At 34.2% G+C, this 26,165-nt stretch overlaps 1 protein-coding gene across 5 annotated transcripts in view; it reads right to left on the reverse strand.

Moving 5' to 3' along the window:
• Positions 1-856: 856 nt before the first annotated feature.
• Ap4e1 (adaptor related protein complex 4 subunit epsilon 1) overlaps positions 857-26,165 on the reverse strand; it is a 77,810-nt gene continuing 52,501 nt past the window's right edge. For 2 of the 5 annotated variants that reach the window (XM_048793562.1, XM_048793563.1), the window contains 5 exons: positions 23,177-23,731; positions 20,517-20,707; positions 18,700-18,857; positions 17,313-17,455; positions 857-3,567 (listed from right to left, as the gene is read on the reverse strand). In XM_048793562.1, the coding sequence (XP_048649519.1) occupies positions 3,532-3,567; positions 17,313-17,455; positions 18,700-18,857; positions 20,517-20,707; positions 23,177-23,731 (1,083 nt within the window). In that variant the 3' untranslated portion in view covers positions 857-3,531. Of the gene's footprint in view, positions 3,568-14,379; positions 17,456-18,699; positions 18,858-20,516; positions 20,708-23,176; positions 23,732-26,165 lie in introns of those variants that run through there. The other 3 variants (XR_007343933.1, XR_007343932.1, XM_015480666.2) reach the window with 3 other exon arrangements.

Here is a 26,165-nt window from a genome sequence, read left to right on the forward strand (position 1 = left end):
TGCCCAGGTACCTAAATGATGTAAAGAAGGAAACAAGGAAAAGAGGAAGGGTAGAGGAAAGATTACCTTCACTTTTTAGCTCTATGATCTGTTCATGCAGCTGAAATCCCCAAGGGTCATGTTCCTTCTGTTCTTTATTGTTTGGTCTCTGGAGAATCATGGGAAGCCTAGCATAACTGGTACTTGACCCCTCTCCTCTCTGAGGCTCTGGGATTGGCAGCCATGAAGCCCTGAATCAGACAGAAAAACTGCATTTGGTCTAACACCAGCCTCAGCTCCAGCCTCAGACAGTTGGCCCTGAACTCCAGGGGTTCCTGCTGCCCTGGGCTGGCTCCCAGGACACTAGACAGGGCCCAGTAGTCTGATTTTTTCATACTGTGCCCTGTTGGAGGCTAATTGTGGCACTTTGACTGAAAAATATTTTATTTAGAGGGTCTCAAGTTTATGTGGCTGAAATAATTTATTAACCTTGAAAAGATATTGATGGTTAATAATATCAAACACATTTATTTCATTAAATATATGTATATACATGGGTAGATGTGTCTACATATTTATGTTGAATTTATCTGCTTGTTTATTTGAGGTGATTATTGTTACTACAATACTACAAAAAATGCCAGTAAATAATTAATCATCAGTGATTAACTTGCTGAAAATAGTTTTCCTCTGGCTTCACAATCATGTATTTCAATAAAATAAAATAATCACAGAATTATTTAATTTCCCAACTCAACTACCAAATTAATCTAAAACAATAAACAAGTTACTACAATCTCTCGATTTTCCTTATTCTAGCTGGACTTTTGGCAGTCAGAATGGCTTTAAGTCCACAAGTAACCAGGAAAAGAAAAAGCAAAATTCGTCTTTTCAGGAGAAAACGAATCCTTCTCTGTGACAGGCTGTGACTTATCAATCTGCTCACAGACATTAGGATACCCTCTTATTGGCAGAGCTCCCAAAAGGCCAGCTGCTCCTCATCAAAGCCAAGAGGTGTGGAAGAAAAAAAAGAAAAGAAAAATGAAATAAGAAAAAAAGGCAGAGGATATTCAAGAAAGATTATAAAATCCCAGTGCAAGTCCTGACTCCATTACTAAATACCTATATGACCTCAGACAAGTCACTTAAACCCTCTAGGCCTATTTATTCATCAAGAAAATAGGAAAATCTGTGTTACAAAATTTGGGGGAAATTAAGACTAAACACATGATACTGTTTAGAACAGCTTCTAACTCAGTTGCATTTAATGTTTCCGTGTTGTAATAAGAATTTACATTTCCTTGGAGGCCTTTTAGAATGTCATTATAGATAGTAGATAAATCATATGGAGAAGTGACTCTGAAATAAACTTGCAATCTACAAGTTTGGAATCTCCTAATGTAAGGGAGGTTGTTATAAATTGATTTCACACAAAAGACAGAGAGGGCAATAGGTTTCATTTTGAGTGGCAATTCAGGTTAACTAGTAGTGAGTGTGTGAAGTGTTATGATAGGAAAGATTCTGAAGTTAAGTCTTGAATCCAAGAGAAGAGAGATGAGATAGATCGTAACATCGTGATCACAGAAGAGGAAGTGATGAACTGTGTCATTCCTGCTCCTATGTGCTCAAAGGACCTACCTACAATGAGTTTTGTGACCAAGTTCATGAGAAGAACTCAGCCAATGATATTAAACCAAGAAAAGATTTAGTCAAGAATCACTTCATTTAAAAAAATTAACAAAGGAACATGCCAGTACTGATAACATCTAGAGCATAGAAGGAATGACTCTTTAAAAATATCCTTTACCGACTCACACCCTTAACATCTGGGGAAGAAGTAAAGAAGGAATACTGCTGGGCAGTACAGGAGCATGCCATAATTTTCCACATTTAGAAGTTTAATGTCCACAGAGGGAAAACTTATTTAAGAAACAGCCACCCTATCTTCTCTTTCCCCTGAAAAATTATTGCTGTGTAAATCATTAGTCTAAATCAGTAATCCAGAGTACACAGTATTCTCTCACAAAGAACATTCTCAAATACCACTCACAATTCTGATAGGTCAGCTCAGACTGGTCTACCACAGAGTTCTCAGCCTTGGGCTGCTCCAGCAAAGGCTTCTGCTCTTGTGCCCTTCTGCATAGGTATCTCTTTATGCAAACCTTCAGAGACCTTATTCTGATGGGAAGATATAAGAATTCCTCTTCAATTAGTTTTCTTAATCCAACACTGAGTTGTCACAATTAGGGGCTCTTCTTTTGAGATAACTGCACCTACCTAATTTTTGCTGCATTATCTTCAATAACCTGGTCAAATCAAAACAACAAAGTAGTATTCTGTGTCTATACAGAGTGACATTTGCTTCTTAATGACTTCTTTGTGAAATTAAAACCTGGTTAGAGCTCTATATCTTATGGCTAAGAGTGACAAGAACTGGATTTGCCCTCTAGTCTTAAAACAACTACGAAAATGAAGAAACTTTATGAAATCATGATTTTCAGACAGTGAAAAACAACCAGTATAGGATCCCCCTAAGAGAAGGAAAAAAGCAAGGCAAACTATTTGGCCATCCCAGAGCACTGCCTGGAAGCAGTTTCTAGGGCACAGCACAGAAAGGAGAAATCTGAAGAGTTCAGGAAAGCCAGGGTGACTAGAATTGGGGATGGAAATAGTTTGTATCCAACAATCAAAGTATCCCCATGATACAGGGGACATCTCAGAAGGGTAGTGCCCTAGTGGGAATAAATTTAAGGCTGCTCTGGACCCAGATAATAAAGCCAAAAGATAAGTCTTAAAATTATACAACTTATTGCAAGTAATTCAACTGTGTACCCAAACATAAAAGAGTACAATAAAATTCAGCACACAATAACATAAAATTCATAATGTCTGGCATCTAGTAAAAAAAAAAATTACCAGGCATGTAAAAAGGCAGGAAAATATGACCAATAATCAGGAGAAAATGCATCAATAGAAATGACAGAGATGATAGATTATCAAACCAGGACATTAAGAAAACAGCAATTAAAAATACAATCCACATCCTGGGGTGTAGTTGAGTTACAGAACACCTACCTCACATGTGTGAAGCCCTGGGTTCAATCTCCAGCACTGCAGAAACAAACATTCCGTATATTTATGAAAGGAGATGAAAACATGAGCATGATGGAGGCAGTGAACATATTAAAAATACCTAAACGGAATCTCTAGAGATGAAAAAATATGATATCTAAAGTGAAGAACACACTGGATCAGATTAATACCACACTAGATAAAAAGAAAAGTTAGATATAGAAAGGAGGTAAAGAGGAGAACAATACATATTAAACTCTTCCAGAGTAGAGGGAAGAGTTAATTCTTCCTTTGAAAGTACAATTCCCTCTGAACTGCCATTAAAGTTTAAGTATAGCATAATTTAAGGTTAGAATTAGTAGTAAGGAAAGAACAGTCACTGATTTTTCTCCCTATATTTGATTTTTGTGGGAATATACATTGAGGTCTTGGTTGAAAGGTGAGAGGGCTGGGGATGTGGCTCAGTGGTAGAATGCTTGCCTAGCATGCAGTAGACCCTGGGTTCAATTCCCAGCACTAAAAAAAAAAAGAAAAGAAAAAGAAAGAAGAAATTAATAATAATATCAGAGGCAGCACTGTCCAACAGAAATAAAAACACAAGTCACGCTAACTTTAAATTTTCAACAACAGCAGATGAGGTAGAGGGGGAAGATGGGAGGGGAGGGGAGGGGGGATAGTAGGGGATAGGAAAGGTAGCAGAATACAACAGTCACTAATATGGCATTATGTAAAAATGTGAATGTGTAACCGATGTGATTCTGCAATTTGTATTTGGGGTAAAAATGGGAGTTCATAACCCACTTGAATCAAATGTATGAAAGATGATATGTCATGAGCTTTGAAATGTTTTGAACAACCAATAAATAATGATCAAGTCTTAAAAAAATTTTTCAAGTGGTCATATCAAAAATAAAAAGAGGTGAAACTAATTTTAATAATATATTTTAACAAAATATAACCCAAATATTATCGTTTCAATAACATTAAGATTTTTAAATATTTTCCATTCTTTTTGTACTAAATCTTTAAAATCCAATGTTTATTTTATACTTAGAAAACATCTCAATTCTAACTAGCCACATTTCAAGTGCTCTCTTACTACCTGTGGCTATTGGCTAACATACTGAACATGGGTCTAAGCAGTTGAATTATTCAGGGTAGTGCTAGTGTTGTATCAAATCCCCAAATCTCAATGACTGACCCAACTAAAACTTATTTTTACTTAAGGGTATAATCTAGGGAAGTCGACAAGGAAAGAGACTCTGCTCTATTCAGGAACTCAAACTCCTTCCAGTTAGCAACACCCATCCTCTCCCTTTTGAAGTCTCACTAGATTCTCTCCATCTAGCCACCTGATAGAGTGAGGGCAGGCAAAATATTTTAGGGGCCATGCCTAAAAATTGTGCACACCATTTCCACCAACATCCATTAGAATAGAATTGGTAAGAATTCAGTCACATAGTCACATGGAAAGTCCAATTACAATGGAGCTGAGAAATATGGAAGAGCATGTGGACATAGTTGTCACAACTGTAGCATTTTACAGATTAGAGCTGATCAATGTCTAATCAGAGTCTGAACAACTGAAGGCCAGCTCTCCTGCACAGCAGAAAAAAAAAAATGGCCATGAAAAAATGATTCCATTGAACATTAAGATTCAGTGAATTGGGTTGGGGTGTAACTCTGTGGTAGAGTGCTTGCTTAGCACGTGTGAGGCAGTGGGTTCAATCCTCAGCACCACATATAAATAAATAAAATAAAGGTATTGTATCCATCTATAAATAAAAAATTTAAGAAATAAAGATCCAGTGAATTATGCTGAAACTCCATGAGTAAGAGGATGTTCTTCCTCATTGTTCTAGAGAAATGTGTAACAATCTGTTCCCCACTTGACAATAGGGAGAAGAGTAATCTCCTTGAACTAAGAAGAAAGAGTCAGGAACACAATCTGTGACAGAAAAGTCTTGATTTACTTGGAGCAGCCCTGAGACTCTGAATTTCAGAACAAATGAGGATGTAAAATCTATTCTGGTCCTATCGCTCCCTTTACCTTTCAAAGCTGAAAACTAAATCCAAGAAAGAAAAGGAATCTGTTCAAGGTCAGAACTAATTAGATCAGAATTATAAGTTATTATAATTATAAATATACAACTGCAGGTAAATGTTGGCTTCCTGAGTTCATACAGGCAAATGAAGTCAAAGGCAAAGGCAATCTCATGTACTCCTCAGCTAATGCTACAACAATCCTATATAATAAACCATCAGAAGAACTCAGCGGTAACAACAAAAAGCATTTTTTCTCATGTTCATAGATCTGCATGCAGGTCAACTATGTTTAGCTGATCCAACTGGCTTGGTAGGTAACTCTACATCAAGACAGCAGTGCTAGAGGGCTCTAGGCTCCAGAGTTAGGATCCAGCCTTGAAGTTGTAAATTGGGTTCAGCTCCGATTAATGCCATTGAAAGAGCTGCAATTACCAGCATATTATATTCTCATGGAGAATCACAATTATAGAATCACATAGACATTTAAGACCTCTATTCACATTATATTTACTAATATTTTATTGGCTACACTAATAATAATGGAAGGAGAAAGAAGAATGAAACAATAAAACAAACTATCACATCTTGTGGATGGTTTAATAGGAAAAGGGAGAAATCAAAGCTGAGCAACTATTATCTGTCTCCATAGGTACTGATAGTCTGGCAGCCCTTGTATTCTCCAAAGAAGATACAACACAGATTAATAATATAAGCAACAATCCAGGTTGAAACAATGATTCCACTTTATAGAAAACTGCTCAAGCTTCATCACCAGGGGCCTCCCAAGTTGTTAGGATTACAGGCATGCACCACTGTGCCCAGCATGTCTATTTTTGATGACAGGACCATGTAGTTTTGGTTACTATAGCTTTGTAGTACATTTTGAAATCAAGAAGTTTGATGCTTCCAACACTGTAGATTGCTTTGAATATTGAGGATCTTTTGTGGTTACCATATAAATTTTAGGATTGTTTTCCTATCTCAGTGAAGTATGACAGGGGCATTTTAATAGAGATTGTATTGAATGTATACATCACCTTGGGTAGTATAGACATTTAACAATATTAACTTTTCCAATTTACAAACATAGGATATGGTTCCAGTTATTTGTATCCTCTTCAGGTTCTTTTGTCAATATTTATAGTTTGCATTGTAAATATCTTTCACCTTCTTGGTTAAATTTATATCTAGGTTGGTTATTTGTTCATGCTTTCTTGATTTTTCAGATAGCTTGCTACTGACATAGAAACTACTGATTTTTGTATGTTGATTTTGCATTCTGCAGTTCTATTGAATTTATTAATTTTAACCATTTTTTTGTGGAATCTCATGATTATATATATATAAAATCATATAATCTGCGAACAGGCACAATATGGGTATCCGTTCTTTCTTTTGTCTAATTGCTCTGGCTAGAACTTCCAGTCCTATATTGAATAAAATAGAGGCAGTAAAAGTAGGCTTCTTTATCTTATCTCAGATCTTAGAGAAAAACCTTTCAGCTTTTCCCAATTCAGTGTAACATTCACTTGGGTTTATTGTATACGAACTTTATTGTCAGGAGATTCTTTCCCTTAATTTGTTAAGCTTTACTTATTTATCATGAATGGATGTTTAATTTTATCACAACTTTTATGACTATAAAAATTATCATACGGGGCTGGAATTGTGGCTCAGTGGTAGAGCATTTGCCTAGCATGTGTGAGGCACTGGGTTAAATCCTCAACACCACATATCAATAAATACATAAAATAAAGGTATTGTGTCCATCTACAACTTAAAAAAAATTTAAATTATCATATGATTTTTGTCCTTGATCCTATTGAGATGGCATATCACATTTATTGATTTTTTTAATGTTGTCTCTGCATCCTTGGGATGAATACCACTTGATGGTAAATTGATTTTTTTCTCTCTTTTTATGGTGCTGGGATCAATCCCAGGCCTCATACTACTAAGTGCTCTACCACAGAGCTATACCTCCATTACAATGATCTTTTTTAATGTGCTGTTGAATTCAGCTCACTAGTATCTAGTATCTTGTTGAGAATTTTTCAATCTGTTTGTCAGGTACATTGTTGTGTCATTTTCCTTTTTGGTTATGTCCCTGTCTGGTTTTAGCATCAGGGTTATGCTGGCTTTGTAATGAGTTTGGAAAGAATTCTTTCCTCTTCAATTTTGAAGGATAGTTTGGAAAGAAACAGTATTAGTTCATCTTTGAATGATTGGCAGAATTCAGCAGTGAAGCCACTGGACCCTTGGCTTTTCTTCGAAGGAAGACTATTATTGCTGATTAATTCAATTTTGTTCAGGTTCTCTGTTCATGGTTCAACTATAGTAGTTGTATGTGCTCAGGAGTTTATTCTTTCTTCTAGGATTTTCAATTTATTGGCATACAGTTATTTGAAATTATCTCTTAAATCCTTTGCATTTCTATTGTATCCACTGTAATGTTTTCCTTTCCATCTCTGATTTGAGTTTTTTTTCTCTTTGTTCTCAACAAGGTAAGCATTTATCAACTTTGTCTTTTCAAAAAGCCATTTTGTTATTCTCTTGTATCATTTTTAAAGTGTCTATTTCATTTACTTCTGCTCTGATCTTTATTATAATGTCCTTGCTACTACTTTTGGATTTAGTTTGTTCTTGTCTATTTTCTTGAGGCAGATTTTTAGCTTGTTTATTTTAGAGCTTTCTACTTTTTTTTCTGGCAAATATCTTTGGTTTAATAGAAGATAGCTAGATTCTTAAACTGTGTTCCAGTTATTATATTTTTTTTCCTATTTTGATATTTATTTGTTCTTTTCAGATATACATGATAGTAGAGTGTACTCTTGACATATTGTACATACATGGAGTATTACTTATTCTAATTAGGATTCCATTCCTACGGTTGTACATGATGCCTAGCATGTATGAGGCACTGGGTTAAATCCTCAGTACCACATATCAATAAATAAAAGTAGTATTTCATTGGTGGTATATTCATATATGAACATAGGAAAGTTATGTCTGATTCATTCTACTGTCACTTTCTACTATTTTAATGCACATGTTTACTGCTATAAATTTTTCTGTTAGGACTACTTTCATTGTGTCATATAGGTTTTGATTATTGTGTTTCTATTTTCACTTGTCTCAAGGAGTCTTCAAATATCCTTTTTAAGTTTTTCATTAACATATTGGTCATTCAGGAAGATGTTGCTTCACTACCATGTTATTTGCATGATTTTTACCATTCTTCCCGTTATTAGTTATTGTATTCAAAACAGTTACTTGATATGACTTCAATTTTAAACAATTCATTGAAGCTTGCTTTTATAGATGAACAAATGGTCTTTCCTGGAGAATGTTCTCTGTGCTGTTGAGAAGAATGTGTATTCTTCAGCGATTGAATGAAACATTCTATAGATGTCTGTTAGGTCCATTTGGTCTAGAATGCTATTTAACTCAGAAGTTTGTTAATGTTGATTTTCTGTATAGATAATCTACACACTAATTAAAGTGGGGTGCTGATGTAATCTACTATTATTCTTTTGTCCTCTCTCTCTCCCTTGTGTCTGTTCCTATTTGCCTTTATATATTTCAGTGTTCCAAGGTTGGGCATATATAATTGTTATGTCCTCTCATCATATTGATCCCTTTATCTGTTTTTACAGTTTTTGAGTTAAAGACTATTTTGTCTGATGTGAGGATAGCTACTTCTACTCTTGTTTGAAAGGTTTCCATTTGCATAGAATTTTCTTCTCATTCCTTCACTTTCCAGCAGATTCATGACCTTATAGGTGAAGTGAATTTCTTTTAGACAGCATATCATTGGTTCTTGTTTTTTTTTTTTAACCCATTCAGCAGCTCTATGTCTTTTAATTTGAGCATCCAATCAATTTACATTCAAGGTAATTAATGATTAGTAAGGACTTACTACTGCCATTTTGTTGCTTTCCTGGTTGTTTTATAGATCATCTCTTCCTTTAACTCTCTCTTAAATGTCTTTTTTGTGATTAGGTAATTTTCCTCTAGAAGCCCCAAACACAGACTCCACCTTATGCAATTTTGATAGAACAATTTCCATCTTTTTGTGTTGCCTGTCCCTTAACAAGTTTTACAGTTAAAATCCTTTGAGTAGTTTTGTCTTTTAGTCTTCATATTAAGGCTATAAGTGGATTACATATAATATTTATTGTATCAGAGAATTCTGAATTTCTCTATATACTTACTTACCAGTCCATTTTACACTTTTAGATTTTTTTTTTAATCATGTTAGCATCCTTTCCTTTCAGTTTGGAGAACCCCCTTTAGCATTTCCTGCAGAAGAAATCTTCTCATCATGAATTCTCTCAGATTCTGTTTGTCTAGAAAAGTCCTTCTCTCCCCTTCAATTCTACAGAATACCTTCAATGGGTATAATAGTCTTGGTTAAGAGGTTATTTTCCCCTTCCGCACACTGCTCATTCCTTCCTGACTTACAAAGTTTCCTCTGGGAAGTCTCATCCTGGGTATATTGAGTGAATTTTATGTTATTTGCTTCTTTTGCTGCTTTCTGAATCCTCTACTGCCCTTGACCTTTTACATATTTCATTACAATATGTCATGGGGCAGTGATATTTGGGTTGAATCTTGTGACATCTGACCTTCCTCTACCTGAATATTTTTCTTTCTCCAGGCTTAGAAAGTTTTCTGTTGTTACTTCCTTGAACAAACTTTCTACCCTTTTTTATTTTCAAGTCTCTGTTGAATGCCAGTGATCCTTAGATTTACTTTCTTGAAGTTGTTGAATGAATCTTGCTTGTTCATTTCTCTTCATCTTTTTTCCTTTTTTCTCCTCTGTGTATTTTCAGCTAGACTGTCTTCAAGTTCACTGATTCTTTCTTCTGCTTGATAATTCTGCTATTGAGGTTCTCCACTGTATTTTTCAGTTCATTCACTATAGTTTTCACACTCTAGGAATTTTTTGTTGTTGTTGTTAAATTCCTCTGGTAAATTTCTGAATTGTTTTCCTATCCTCTCTCAGAGTTTGCTGAATTTCCCCAAAATAGCCTGAATTCTTGTTCTGAAAAATCTCCCATCTCCATGCTAGTAAGCATTCTATTATGCGATCATGTTTTTTCTCTCACCTGGCACAAATTAGCATAAGCTATATGAAACCCTTTTCCATTGACTTATATCTAAAAATCAGATCACTTAACTTTTAGGAGAGACACAGGATTACATTTTTAGGAAACCTTCCCCAAATTGCCTATGGTCCTGTCCTGAATCTACAAGCAATGATCATCCCATCTCCTCATGAAAGTAAACCTTATAAAAGATGAAACTACATTTAAAATAAGTAATGAATTTTTAGACTGACATTAGCTATTTAGAGTTAAGATTACTAATTCTTGCATATTACCTGATCCCAGATTACTTATTTTGAGAAGACAAGTTTTTTTACAGTCATTCATTTAATAAACTAAGTGTCTATTGCTGAGTGCCTATTGTATAATAGGTAAAAGGGACATAAAAATGTACATATCACAGAGAAAAAGAGAGGACATAAGTTACTAATACCAGAAATAAAAGAGGGACTATGACTACAGATTCCCTGGACATTAAAAGGACCACAAAAAGAAATATTATGAAAGCTCACCCACAAATTGGAAAACCTAGAGAAAATGAGACAATTCCTTGAAATATAAAAACAATCTGAATAGACTTATGTCTATTAAAAAGAGACTGAACTGATAACTAATAAAACTTCCAAAACAGAAAACACTAGGCCCAGATAGTTTCACAGATGATTTCAACCAGACATTCAAGTAGTTACACCTGTTCTCTACAATCTCTTCCAGAAGATAAGAGCAGAAAGCCTATATCTTAACTCATTGTACAAGAACAGCATTACTTAACACTAAAACCAGGCAAAGATATTACAAGAAAACTTCAGACCAATATCTGTTATGAACATAGATTTTTTTTAAAAAATCAACAAATCAAACCCAAGAATATAAAAGAAGAATTATACACTATAACCAAGTAGGTTCTATCCTAAGTATGTGAGGCTGATTTCAAAAGTTAATTAATATTTAACTCATAACATCAACAGACTAAAGAGGAAAATTACATAATCACATCAATAGCTGCAGAAAAAGCATGTTAGAAAACCCAATGCCTGTGATAAAAACTTTCAGTTAACTAGGAAGAAACAGGAATTTCCTCAACTTAAAAAGAATATCTACAAAAAGAATATCTACAAAAAAATCTACAACTGGCATTAAACTTAATGGTGAGAAACCAGAAGCTTTCCCACAAAGATCAAGAAAACGGCAAAATGTCCCTTCTCACCAATGCTTTTCAACATTACACTGGAAGTCCTAGCTAGTATAATACAGATAAAAAAGAAAGAGAAAGAAAGAAAGGAAGGAAGGAAAGAAGGAAGGGAGGGAGGGAGAGAGAGAGAGAGAGAGAGAGAGAAAGGAAGGAAGGAAGATTAAAAAAAGGAGAAAGATAATAAAAGGTATACTGAGAAGGAAAAAAAAACCTGTCTTTGTTTTAGAATGATCATTTATGCAAAAAATCCAAATGAATCAACAAAAAGAATAGCAACAAAAACCCTGAAATTAACTAGCTATTAGAGCCAGGTTGTAAGATACAGGTTAATACACAAAAGTCAATTGCTTTCCTACATGCAGCAATGAAAAAGAATTTGAAATTAAAACATGATGCCACTTACAAATAGCACCCCCCAAAAATGAACGCTTAAGTGTAAATCTAACAAAGTATAAACAAGATCCTTATAAGAAAAGTGACAAAACTCTGATGAAATAAATCAAAGAGAAAATAAATAAATGGAGAGCATTCTGTGTTTCCAGATAAGATGATTTAAACACTGTCAGTATGTCTCTTTTTCCTGACTTGATCTTTGGAACCAGCGCAATCCAATTCAAAATTCCAGCAAGCTATTTTATGGGTATTGACAAATTGATTCTAAACTTTATATGGAGAGGCAAAGACCCAGAATGGCCATACAATACTGGAGAACAAAGCTAGAGAACTGACACTTCTGACTTCAAGACTTCCTATAAAGCTACAGTAATCAATATAATATCCTACTGGCAAAGCAAGAAACAGGAATAATATATCAGTGAGGCAGAATAGAGATTAGACATTAAAAAAATAGTTAACTGATTTTAACAAAGAAGCAAATGCAATATAATGGAGAAAACATGCCGGACCCTTTCAATGATAATGGACCAACTGAACATTCTCAAACAGGAAAAAAAAAATCCAGACACAGACGTTATACCCTTCACAAAAATTAACTCAAAATGGATCACAAACCTAAATGTAAAATGCAAAACTATAAAACTCCCAGAATATAACATAGGCGAAAGTCTATATAATCTTGGTTTGGTAATGAGTTTTTAGATACAACACCAAGGCATGATACATGAAAGAAACAATTAATAAGCTGGGTTTAAGTAAAATTAAACATTTCTGCTCTACAAAAGACTATAAAAAAGACAATCAGATTGAGAGAAAATATGGACAAAGACACATCTGACACCCAAAATGTACAAAGAGCTCAAACTTAATAATAAGAAATGGTTAAAATGGGCCAACGACCATAATAGGCAATCACCAAAGATATATAGATCATACATAAGCACACAAAAAGATGATTGACATATTATGTCATAAGGGAAATGGAAAATAAAATGAGACATCACATACACTTATTAGAATAGCCAAAATTCAAACAACTGATATCACCAAATGCTGACAAGGCAAGTAATAAAAACTTTAGTTCATTGTTGTTGGGAATGCAAGATGGCATAGCCACTTTGGAATAGAGTTTGGCAGTTTGTCACAAAACTAAACATACTTTTACCATACAATCCAGCAGTTTTGTTTTTTACTATTACTCAAGGATTGAAAACATATGTTCAAATAAAAATCTACACACAGATTTTTATAGCAACTTTATTCAAAACTGATAAAACTTGGAAACAAACAAAATGTTCTTCAGTAGGTGAGGTGAGTGGATTAAAAAGCTGTGGTACATCCAGACAATGGATTTTTTTAGCACCAAAAAATAAATGAGCTATCAAACCATGAAAAGACATGGAAGAAACTAAAATGCATACTATTATGTGAAAGAAATGATCTGAAAAAACTATACATACTTTTGACTCCAACTATATGACATTGTGGAAAACGCAAAACTATGGAGACAGTAAAAAGATCAGTGACTGTGGGAGATGGAGCACAGGAAATTTTTAGGGCAGTGAAAATACTTTGTATGATACTATAATGGTGAATATATGTTGTTATACAATTATTCAAACCTATAGAAAATATGCCAAAGGTGAATCCTAACGTAGAGGATAGACCTTGGGTGACAATGTATCAAGGCAGGTTCGTCAACTGTAACAAATGTATCACTCTGTTGGCAGGTGTTGACAATGGGGAAAGCTATAAAAGTCAGGAGTGGGTTATGGGAAATCTCTATACCACCATCCTCTCAATTTTGCGGTGGAAATTAACTTCTCTAACATTAAATAATAAGCTTTATTTTTTAAAAAAAACTTACATGCTCACATTTGCATGCACGCACGCGTGTGCACACACACACACATACACACACTCATTCATACATTTCTTAATCCTAAAAAAAACTCTTTAAATCTCATTATACAAACACATAAACAAATTAACTATCATGCAATCATTAATCCTGACCCATTTTCTTTTCATTTACAACAGTGGGCAGGGTACATTTAAACTTCTTTTTTCTTTAGTACACAAAAGATAGAGCTTCAAGTTTCAGAACTTTTTTCCTGCTATACAGTGTAGCCAACAAGAGGCATAAATCAATGGCTTTAAACTCCATTTCTAATCTAGCTTTGTGCTTTAGGATACACAATGAAGAGATAGCTAGAACACTCAGATTCTTTGGTTAATAAGTTTCTAACTGATTTACTTGTATTTTACATATTGAAGTGTCCATAAAGAAAGGGCAACTTTATATGCTGTGGCCAGCCTAGGATGAGAGAAGGGATACAGACAAACATCCTGAGAATCAGTCCACACTCTGATCTGTCTGAAGCCCACGAAGTTCTCTGATCATCATACTGAAGAGTTATTTTTATTTTTTAGGTTCTTTGGAGGCTGTTATTAGTAAACTATTGTTTTCATCCCACTCTAATTACTTCTGGGTTTGTTTGTTTTTCTTGCTGATGCCTACCAAATCACTTATCAGATAATTCAGCTATTTAAATAATGAAGAACATATAGACCAAAGAAAAGTATAGATCACTTAGTATTTATTATGTTTAACTGAACTTTTTTAAATTACAGAATTCAACTCCAAAATAAGGTAATAAATGGCTCTTAAATTGTTATTCACTTGGGTTTTTCCTAAAATTTTAACACAGCAAAACACCTTAAAGACACATGAATACGTTCTTTGTACTTCCAGTGGCTTACAATCATGAAACAAAGACCATGTTTATCCATAAAAAAATTAGACAAACAGCTCAATATTTTAAAATATTAATGACATGAAATAAAAGTAAAGAAAAAATAAAAACAATATACTGCAGGTCTACCACAACTGTTTTGGTAAATGACAATAGAATCTTGTTTAAAATAATGCTCCTTTGCAGAGCATATGCTGTGCTTGGTATGCTTGGCACATTAGCACTTGGTAACTGCTCAGCCTCCCCCTGTAGTTTCTTGAGCAGGACCCTAATTCAGGGTCCACTTTCAAACCCTGAGCCTCTCATCTGCCTGAATCCCCAAGAACCCTTCTGATGGGAGTCTGACCCTTCTTCTTCCACAGCCTCTTAAGGCTTTCCTGTCTTTCCTTATTTTTCTCCAGGTTCAAACTAGATGCCATTTCTAATCTCAGCAACTCAAATAGCTGAGTATCCCTCCCACAACTCTTATCTCAGATGTTGTCCTTTCACTGACTAAATTATGGCTATAACATAAAGAGACTGACTCTATCCACAAACATCATTTTCCTTATTTTATGATCACATCCCCTATAATGCAAAAAAGATTGATGATGCCTGATTTAGAACTTAAAAACATTCAATGAGTTTAGGTAGAATATATACTGATCTAAAGTCATTTAATATCTAATCTTTTCTATTATTGTTATTTGCTTTTAAAAATCATAAAAATATAAAAATTGTAAACATTCTACTAAACATTTCAGTAGAAACCCTGTTACTCTGCTTTTTATTTAGAGATTTCAAAAAGAACAAAAGTAATACCATGTTCTTTTTGGCAGACCCAAAATCCTGCTCCAACTCCTAGACCTACCACCATTATACATTTCCCAACACTAGACAGCTCTGTATGCAAAGCATGTCGCTTGACAACTGCTGCTGCTGCTCCTGAACACAACCTGCAACAGAGCAGCAGAAAACTGATTGTAATCTCTCCCTGAGAGCTGTTCACGTGATCCCTAGCATCTTACCCTTATCACTCCATACCTGACCCAGCCTCAGGAACCATGCAAACATATATAAGTTAGGACACAAAAAACTGGAGCACCTCCTGCACAAAAGGCTGCATTACTTGCAAAGTGGTAGCATTTCCTTTCTATTTGTCAGAAAAACAAACAGGATCAGGTAAGGTATAGGGGATGCTGCTGACAGGCAGGAACAAAGAAGAGACTGATGAGGCTAACTACCAGTGTTCACCACAACCCCAGAGTCAGCACATTCCCCTCATTATGACAGTGCTGAACAAATCTGATCTTCTATTCAAAAGGAAGAACTGATCATGCAGGAAATTCCAGTCACTTATTGCTCTTCTAGCAAGGTTTTACTGCATGTTTTTAAGAGTGAAATTAATAAGATGTTACATCTAAATGAATAACTTAAACATTAATTTTTAAAAATACAGTTTTTGCTTTTGTTCTACCCACAAATGACTAATGAAATCTATCGGCTTTGGGGAATCCCCTCAGCATCTTTACCAGATATGGTTGATGAGATCATCTAAAACCAGAATGCCCGACCTGGGTGATAAAAGTACCACTTCTCAGAGTATTAATGCAATGACTTAAAACTGTATTACCTGAATAGTCTCCACGGTGAAGTGTCAGAAAAAGTGAAACAATAAATATTTTCCACAGCACCATAAGGTTTTATAAAATACTACTTCAGTAAATGTACAATCTCAAGATTTTGGTCCATCATTCATACTAGTCACAACCTCTTTTACTGATAACAATTCTGACAGAGGCCATAGAGGCACACTATAACATGAAAATGATTATATTTTACTGAAGAACCTATATGATATACTTAGCTGGTCACTGCTTCAGCTATATCCATTGAGTACTAGTGGACTCAAAGGCCAGGAAAGATGAGTTTCACCATTTATACTCTAATCACAAATTCTGATTTGCCAAAAGGACCTAAGTGGTAACTGACTAAGATATTTGTTATACCAAAAAGTCTTTATATTGTTTGCTTTCATATTGTGCTCTCTGGGTTTTGTTTCTATATGATAATACTTTATAAATGGCTGAGTTTTAAAAATAAGAATACAATGATTCTCTTTAAATTTTAAAATAAGCACAAAAGGAAAACAGACTGATTTTATAGCCAAATAATCTGGAATTATGTTTAACAAGTTAATAATAGTAAAAAATATGAGACTGAATTTCCCCAATATCCAGCATGCTTGTGTATCTCCTACGTGTGCTATACCAACTGACATAAGCAAAACATAATTGAAAGTATCAATTTACCTACCAACAAACACACTGCATTGCAAAGCCAAATATTAATTAGGTTTGGGATTATCAATTTCATGTCTCCCCTCCATTAATGCAGAGAACCAAGTCTTGTCTTTACTATAAATTAGCTAAAGCTAGAGTAACTTACTATAAAATTATTTGTAACAAAATAAATATTTTCAGTCCCTCTACACTAAATGATATATAAATCATTAGCATTTTATAATATTAGATTAGGTCACTTTTGGGGACACAAACATACTGTACAATCCTGAGTAAAAGGTTAGGGATACAGTTTCTTGGGGATCTTTCTTGACCAGAAATCAAAAAGAAAACACATAAACCACAACTTGTAATAATCCCCATTTGCATTAAAAGTACCATGAGTTCTTTTTACTTTGGTAAATAAGTTTATATATGTAAACCATTTATCTTGATAGAGTAAAATTAAGCAGAGCTTCTGCTAGGATCCCTCCATCACCTTTTGACACTGATATGATAAATAGTCCGGAAGAGCAGAGCAAGAGGATCTGAACCACAGAGCTACTACATTAGTATGAACTCGGCAATGCAGTAAGCAGGGAATGGATGGGAGCATCTGACAGGCCAATAGCCCTTCGTTGCCTAAAATAAAACAAAAATGAAAAATTTTTTTAATATAAAAGGACTTAAATGGACATTTCTCCCAAGAAGATACACAAATGAGCAATGAGACACAAAAAGATGCTCAACATCACTCATTACTAGGAAAATATAAATCAAATCTAAAATGAGATATTACTTCAGATCTAACGGTTGGCAATTATTTTTTTAAAAAAAAATAACAAGTGTTGATAAAGATGTAGAAAAACTGGAACCCCTATGTATTGCTAATGGAAATGTAAAATGGTACAGTTGCTATGAAAATGATGTGGCGATTCCTCAAAAAATTAAATATTGATAGCTGGTCCTATAATTTTTGTTACTCGAGAAGTTAAGGCAAGAGGATCACAAGTTTAAGGCCAGGCTGGGCAATTCAGCTAGACCCTGTTTCAAAACAAAAATTTAAAAAAGGAAAAGAAAGTGGGAGGTATCCGTGGTAAAGCACTTGCCTAGCAAGTGCAAAGCCCCGGGTTTAATCCCTAGTACAGGAAGGCAGGCAGGCAGGCAAGCAGCAGTCAGGCATGCATATGGAATTCACATGTGATCCAGCAATACCACTCTTGCTATATAACCAAAAGAACTGAAAATAGGGACATGAACAGATATCTCTATATCTATGTTCATAGCAGCATTATTCATAAAAGTCAAAAAAGAAAATTTGAAATAATAAAAATGAGGTATATTCATGTAGTGGAATAGTATTCAAAACCAAGAAGGAAAGAAATTCTGACATATGCAACTATATGAATCAAGCCTGAAGACATTATGCTAAGTGAAATAAGCCAGATACAAAGGAAAAATATTATATGACTCTGTTAATCTAATATATCTAAAGTAGTCAAATTCATAAAGTCATAAAGCAGAATGGTAGTTGCCAGGGACTGAAGAAGGAAAGGGAAATGGGGAATTAATGTTTAATGAATACAGTTTCAGTTGGGGAACATTAAAAAGTTCTAGAGATGGATGTCAGATGGTTGCATAACAATGTGAATGTACTTAATGCCACTGAACTTGTAAATTTAAAAATGGATAAAATAGTAAATTTTATGTTATGTGAATTTTTCAATAAAATATCTTTAATGCGATCTAAAAAACACACTCATCTGAAAATGCTCATAATAGTAAATAAAACTCCAAGCAATCTGACACTTGAACAACTTGATTTGAGTTCTGATTATAAGAAAGCTCCTACAAACACAAGACTGCCTTTACATAATTCTACGAACCTATAATGTCAATAACATGAAGTCTCAGTTTCTGTTGCAGTGTTTTTAGGGCAGAAGGCAGAGCAGCTTGAGATTCTGATGTTTTTATATTTTGCTTCACATCATTTGCAAAGGATAACCAGAGTTTGCCAAAGTCTTCAGTTGAGATTTTTAATGGCCTGAAAATAATTTTTAAAATTAGATTTGTGTGCATAAGAATGAAATTCTTCTAAACACATTTTTAAAAACTCATGGAAATAAAATATAATCACTATAAATCTGGGTCCCACAAAATTTATGTTTTTAAACCAAATATAATTAGAATGCTTACAGTCATTCTCCAACCTAATGAAAACACTGAAAGCAGAAGATATTATTAAATTGCAAATGTCTTTTCAATAAACCACCTGATTTTCTCTTTTTCTGGATATTAGTCATTCCAGTAAAATTTTACCAGGTAATCTCATGAATCATTCAAATATAAAATAAAACCTTTCTTTCGAGTACTCTTTTGATTTGGGGTTGATGTGATATTCTAACAAAGCCTGGTAAAAGAGTAGGAATACAAAGATCTAGTGTTTTAACTAAATTAGACCAAGAAAAAGAATTTAAACAAATATGGTTTTAAAAATAGTTATGAGGGGCTGGAGTTGTGGCTCAGTGGTAGAGCGCTTGCCTAGCATGCATGAGGCACTAGGTTCTATCCCGGGCACCACAAAAAAAAAAAAAATAAAACAAATAAAATAAAGTTATTGTGTCCATCTACAACCAAAAAAATATTTTAAAAAATAGTTATGACACTAAAGATAATATAGTTAACAATGGGCTTCTCAGGGGGTGGGATTATTATTGGAAACTTTCACTTTCAACTTATATTTTTCCATGGCATTTGAATTTTTATAAGCATTGATTTTACATTTAAGGGGGAAAAAAGATACTTTTAAAGATACAGAGGATTTTATCAGTTCCTACCAAACAACTGTTTGTGTGACACATATTGTACTTCTTCTTACTAATGTTCATCATGAAAAATACTTTCACAGTCCCAGAATAGAAGATATTCTAAGGCTAGATTTTTCCTTATACAACACCATGCACATAAACCCTCTTTGAAAGATTGATAAACACATTTTTTACTAAAAAATGTTAAGGAATGGACAAAAATTATAGCAGTGTAACATAACTGGATGCGTGGAGATTAAAAAATTGTATAAATATTCACAGGCATTCTGCATTCTTGGTTCAGGCAGCCTTCATTTTTGAAAACATTAAAAAACAGTATATTTATAAAACTAAATTAGAGAAGAAGAGCTAAGAAACTATTTTCAATTATTTTAATAAATCTATACACTGCCTAACATAACACAAATGCTATGTTAATAAACTTTAATAACTGTGTTGGGTAATTTTCTTACCAATCTCTAGAGCTTAACAAACTGACTTTATGAAAAACTGATTAAATGAATGAAATACAAATGAAATTTTAAAAGCTTAAAGAGTCATGCAGAATCTATGACATTATTCCAGTTTAGATATTACTTCCTTTCAGAAGTTTCTCAAGATCACCAACCAACCCCAACCTAAATCAGATGTCACAGTATAATCTCTCATTATGCCATTTATTTTCTCTTAACAGCACAAGTCATAATAACATATATTTATGTGATTGTTCAATGTCTCCTCCCTAGACTAAAAGCACTCTGAAGATAGGGGCTGTGTTCAGTTTTTAATTGTTCTATTGCCCAGCATTTAGTATAGTGCCTCCGTCTAGGGAAAAAAAAAGCCTAAAAAATATTTGCTGAAAGAATAACTAAATTAACATTCCAGAAAATACTTACCTAATGAAATCTAACAGTGATAAGTTTATGGAAAATTCCAGCTGAACAGAATGAGTATCGATCATTTGATAATTTATAAAGCCAGAAAGATTTCCTTCTGTAAAAGGCTTTTCCAACTGTACATTGTAATGAAAGTTTCTGGTGCTTTCTGCTTCCATTACAGGCAAACAACATCCAAGTTGTTCAGTGATCTTTAAATAAAAGTAATAAAAGTATTAAAATAAGGATCAATACCTCTATTATATGAACATCAATTTTCTATTTAATTGAAATGGTAAAAAAGATACTAATGTAAGAAGCTAACAAACTACATTATGAAGATGACTGACAACACACTAGCATAGTACTATACAGGCCAAGATTATGTTCACAAGCAGCATTACAGTTAAAACCCAGGTATAATTTTTTTAAAGAGTACTAAATTCTAGTCTGGTGGCTCTCAATCCTGGCTAGGACCAGATTCTTTTTTTTTTTTTCCCAAGTATTGTGGATTGAACTCAGGGCCTCATGCATACCAGGCAAGCATTCTACCACTAAGCTATACTCCTAGCTGCTGGCACCAGATTTTTAAAGCTGGAAGAGTTCTTAAAATAACAATAATACAGATTTCTTGCATTCTCATTCTCTACACTTACTCAAGCTGGTAGGGTTCAGGCAACTGGAATAGGTTTTATCTTGGGTTTTATTTTATTTTTTTTTATATTCCACTAGTGATTCAAATGTACATCTACAGTCAAGAACTTCTGCCCTGGTCAGTGGATCAGACTGTATCTCTTTCAACCCATTCTAACTCATAGAGGAAACTGGGTCAGTTTTGTGGAAGACAGATATACTGGTCAAACTTCACTGCAACTCTACCAAGGACATCTATATGCTAATGCAAGTACACATACTTCCCAAAATCACAATGGTAGTCTTTTGGAGCTGCAGAAGCAACAGAACAGTTGCCTGAACACTCAGTAAGAAGTAATACATAAGTGAGAGAAAAAAAGTAGATAGTAAACACTATATTCTTACTCTTTGATGTTTAGTTTTGTTTTATTAAATCTATGAATTTGATAAAAGTAAATGAAATTGTATAGTAGTTTTGATTTGCATTTCTCCAATTACTGGGAATTTTGAACATTTTTTCATATATTTGTTGATCGACTGTATATTTTCTTCTGAAAAGTGTCTGTTCAGAACCCTACTCTAAGATTTTATCTCATGCCAGTCAGAATGACAGTTATCAAGAATACAAACAACAATAAAGTGTTGGCAAGGATGTAGGGGAAAAGGTACACTCAGACATTGCTGGTGGCACTGCATATTGGTGCAGCCAATCTGGAAAGCAGTATGGAGATTCCTTAGAAAACTTGGAATAGAACCACCATTTGACCCAGCTATTCCACTCTTCAGTCTTTACCCAAAGAACTTCAAATCAGCATACTACAGTGATGCATCCACACTGATGTTTATAGCTGCTCAATTCACAATATCTAAACTGTGGAATGAACCTAGATGCCCTTCAATAGATGAATGGATAAAGAAACTGTGTTGTATATACACGATGGAATATTACTCAGGATTAAAAGAGAATAAAATTATGGCATTTGCAGGTAAATGGATGGAGTTGGAGAATATGATGCTAAGTGAAACAAGTCCATCCCAAAAAAACAAAAGCCAATGTTCTTTCTGATAAGTGGATGCTGATCCATAATGGGGAGTGGGGGTGGTCGGAATGGAAAAAATAGAGGAATTTTGATTGGGCAAAGGGGAGGGAGGGGAGGGGAGGAGACATGGGGGGCAGGAAAGATGGTGAAATGAGATAGATATCATTACCCTAGGTACATGTATGACCACACATATGGTGCAACTCTACATATTATACAACCAGAGAAATAAAAAGTTGTGCTCCATTTGCGTACAATGAATCAAAATGCATTCTACTGTCATATATACCTAATTAGAATAAATAAATTAATTAATTTAAAAAATAGTGTTGATGGGGCTAGGGTTGTGACTCAGTAATAGGGCGCTTGCCTAGCATGTGTGAGGCACTGGGTTCAATTCTTAGCACCACATATAAGCAAAATAAATAAAGGTCCAATAATAACTAATAAAAAAATTTTTAAAGTGTTGAAAAAATTACAAAAAAAAAGAATAAATGAGATATTTAAAGAGTGCAGGAAGAAAGACCCACAAAATATATATTGAAAATAATTTTTTAAAAAAATTTTCATGTGCCATTTATTGCTGTATCACCGATATTAACTTGTTTAATCCTCACAATAACAGGCATATACTGTTAACAAAAGAAAGCTGAGGCACAAAACTGCTAAATGTCTTGATCATGTAACACAGATAATATTAAGCTTTAGAAGCAAGATCTAAGTCAAGCAGTATGAGTCAAAAGCCTACATTCTTTGCTGTGCTTTATCTAAACTCGCTTTGTTTCTATGGCCTTTCCCAATAAAATCATTATTATGCTTCCTTGTCTCTTTTGAATATTTTGTCCCTACTCAGAACAATAAAATAATTATCACATCTCTTACCTATTTTTATTAAAGAGGTAAGAAGGATGTGGAAGAAATTTACAAACCATCAGACAAGCCAACAGCAGAAACACTAAGTAAGCACTATCCATTTAAGGTAGAATGATAAAACATTCATTGTCTTACCTTGAAATTTTCTGCAGGAAAAATTTCTAAGTTAGCACTTTTCAATTCGGAACCACTCTTACTAGCAACTGACCAGACCATTAACAAACAATCATCTTTCCAAATCTTGTAAGAAGATACTGATACAGCTTCATTATTACAGACCTCCATAAGATTTGAATGCATGTACTCAGTAGTTTCTTCCAACAAAGAAGAAGCTAAAGAGATTCCCTTGGCAACTGAAGCTGCAGTAGATGGAGGAGGATGAAAAATTTCCATGTCGTTATCAGCAAACAAAGAAGGTGCAGACAGGCTGCAATCTGAGAGTTTCTCAACCAAGGGCAGTTCTGTGAGAGACTCAGAATCCAAAAGTTGTGAGCTGAAAGAAAATTTCTTGAATTCTTTGTCTTCTTTCCCTTGCAAAGTATTCAAGTAATTATTTTCACAGGTCACCTTTGATAAAGAACTAAGGGAAGAACAGGTCACACTATGAGCACTGGTTGTTTCTTCACTTTGGGCTTCCTTGCCTTTTGATTTCCTTCTGAACTTGTGAGACACTGTGTCTGCTTTTCCCAGCTACAAAAATAAAACATAATAATAATATAAAAAAACTATTTTACTAGTCATGAGTTTTAAAGATTCTTCTATAATTTCAGGTGAGTAATTTACTCACTTGCTAAAATTCTATCTAAAGCATAGATTAACAAAAAAAATCAGAGATGAATAAAATGTTAAGCCCTAAAATTGTGACAGCTACATAACTTTGAACTATTAGTTAAACCTTGTTTCTCATTAAAAACATAAAATTTGAAAAAGAAATAAGGTCAAAAAGTCAGTCATGAACAATTCCTAAAAACTTGCTAGATTTCAGAATATTCAAAATAATTGGATAAATTAATAACTGTGAGAAACTCAGCACCCACACACACACACACACACCTTTTTTCCCCAGAGTTGTCTTGCAGAAGCCTAAGTTACCCTCAATAAAAGGATGTTCCAAACCCTGATTTAGTAATCTATAATAATTGTGATTTCATAGTCAATGAGTTAATAAACAGGGAAGAAAAGCTGGTTTTACCTGAAGAATCAAATGGCAGAGGCTGACTGAAAAACTCAGCAGGAAAAAATTCTGTAACTGATTAGCAATGTTTGCCACAGACTGAGAAGACAGCAATGGCAAAGTGATCTAACCCTGAGGAATGGTCTAAAAATCTTTTTAAGGACAATCATGGTATAAGTGTATATTGGCCTCTAGAACCTAGAATCAGTCAGCAGACTAGCAATGTTTTCAGTCCATGTCTCCATGCTCCTGGGGGCTTCAACACTGCATGTGAAGGTAGCTCTTCACATGATTCTAATTAACCAGAATTTTACTTCCCTTTTCATACTTTCTCTATCCCTCTCAAGCCCCAACACCTTCCAATTCTCAACAGATTGAGTTTATTTCATATCTCCCAATTGAGAAGTTGTCAAAAAAGAACATTCCATTAACACACACACACGAAAAAAAAAAAAAGAGGGGAAAGGGAAGAAGAGAGGAAGTGGACAAATATTCTCCATTTTTGGTAGTTATGGGATTCAGATTAGATGTATATTAGACTACCTGACACTGTCCCTCAGGTCACTCTGTTCCTTTTTTGGTTTGTGTCTAATGCTTTCTTCTGCACTGTCAATCTGCTATTAATTTGAAGCTATAGAAGCCAGAGGGCATCATCATTACAATACATAAAAAGCATTGCACTGTATGTCCAGACAAAACGTCTTAAAAATAAAGGTGAAATAAAAAAGGTGAAGGCGAAAAAATAAACTTTGACGCTTACAATAACATGAAAAAAAAAAAAACAACAACTTACAATAGACCACAGGCCTACAAATAAGAACTAATTAAAATAGAATACATGACAGTGGCTCAGGAGGCTGAGACAGGAAGGTGAGTTCAAGGTTAGCCTCAGCAAAAGTAAGGTGCTAAGCAACTCAGTGATACCCTGTCTCTAAATAAAATACAAACCAAGGCTGGGGATGTGGCTCATTGATCAAGTGCCCCTGCGTTCAATCCCTGGTACCAAAAAAAAAAAAAAAAAAAGGATGACATGAATATACCCTAGATTTATTTAACTAAGAGCTTTAAACATTAGAAAAAAAAAAGGATTGCTGGGGAAAAGCAGTCATCAATCAGGTATGATACAGTAAAAGCATATCCAGTTAGTCCCAATCCTGTTTGCTTTCTACTAGCAACACAGAAAAGGTTGGGGTTGAGAGGCAAAAGGATACATGCTAATTTTATATGGTATAGATTCTTCTCCTGCTTGCTCAGAACCAGCACCTGTCTTTTACTACAACTTTCATTCTTTTATTATGAAAATAATGTCAGCAAAAGACATTGTAAAAATCATCATAATCCTAATATCTAATTATCATTATCAAAATATCATGTAGTTCCTTCTAGCCTCAATAATTTTATTTTCTTTACGTAAAGCTCTAAACAAGATATAAATAAAACTTTATACACTGCATTTTTTGTTTAACATACCATAAGTATTTTCATTTCACAATGCAATTCTGATCATTTTAGTGGCTGAAAAATATTCTGAGAGAATATAATTTATGTAACCACTCTCCTACAGTTACACGTCTATCTAAAATGATTCCTATTTTTCACTATTAAAATTCCACTTTGAGATGTACTTTTTGCACATATTCAGTATTGTTTTCTATTATTATTAACAATATTTCAATCAAGCCTTCTTCCTTTAGTAAACTGTCCTACTCACCCACAGGGGTGGTAATACCCATAGCCACATGTGTAGCTTTACTTGGACCCTGATTCTTGCCCTAGCTGACAGGACCGGAGAGAACACCTGGCTTAAGCTGACCAGATTTCCTCCTCAGGGACATAAAAGGTATGTTACTGGTCGCTATGGAGTTTAGGAGATGATGAAAGCCAGGGAGGCCACTTTTCGCCATGTATACAGATGAAAGCCAATAACTACGAGGAGCCAATAACAGGAAA

Source organism: Marmota marmota, unplaced genomic scaffold (genome assembly GCF_001458135.2).
Source record: "Marmota marmota marmota unplaced genomic scaffold, marMar, whole genome shotgun sequence".
NCBI classification, from domain to species: domain Eukaryota; kingdom Metazoa; phylum Chordata; class Mammalia; order Rodentia; family Sciuridae; genus Marmota; species Marmota marmota.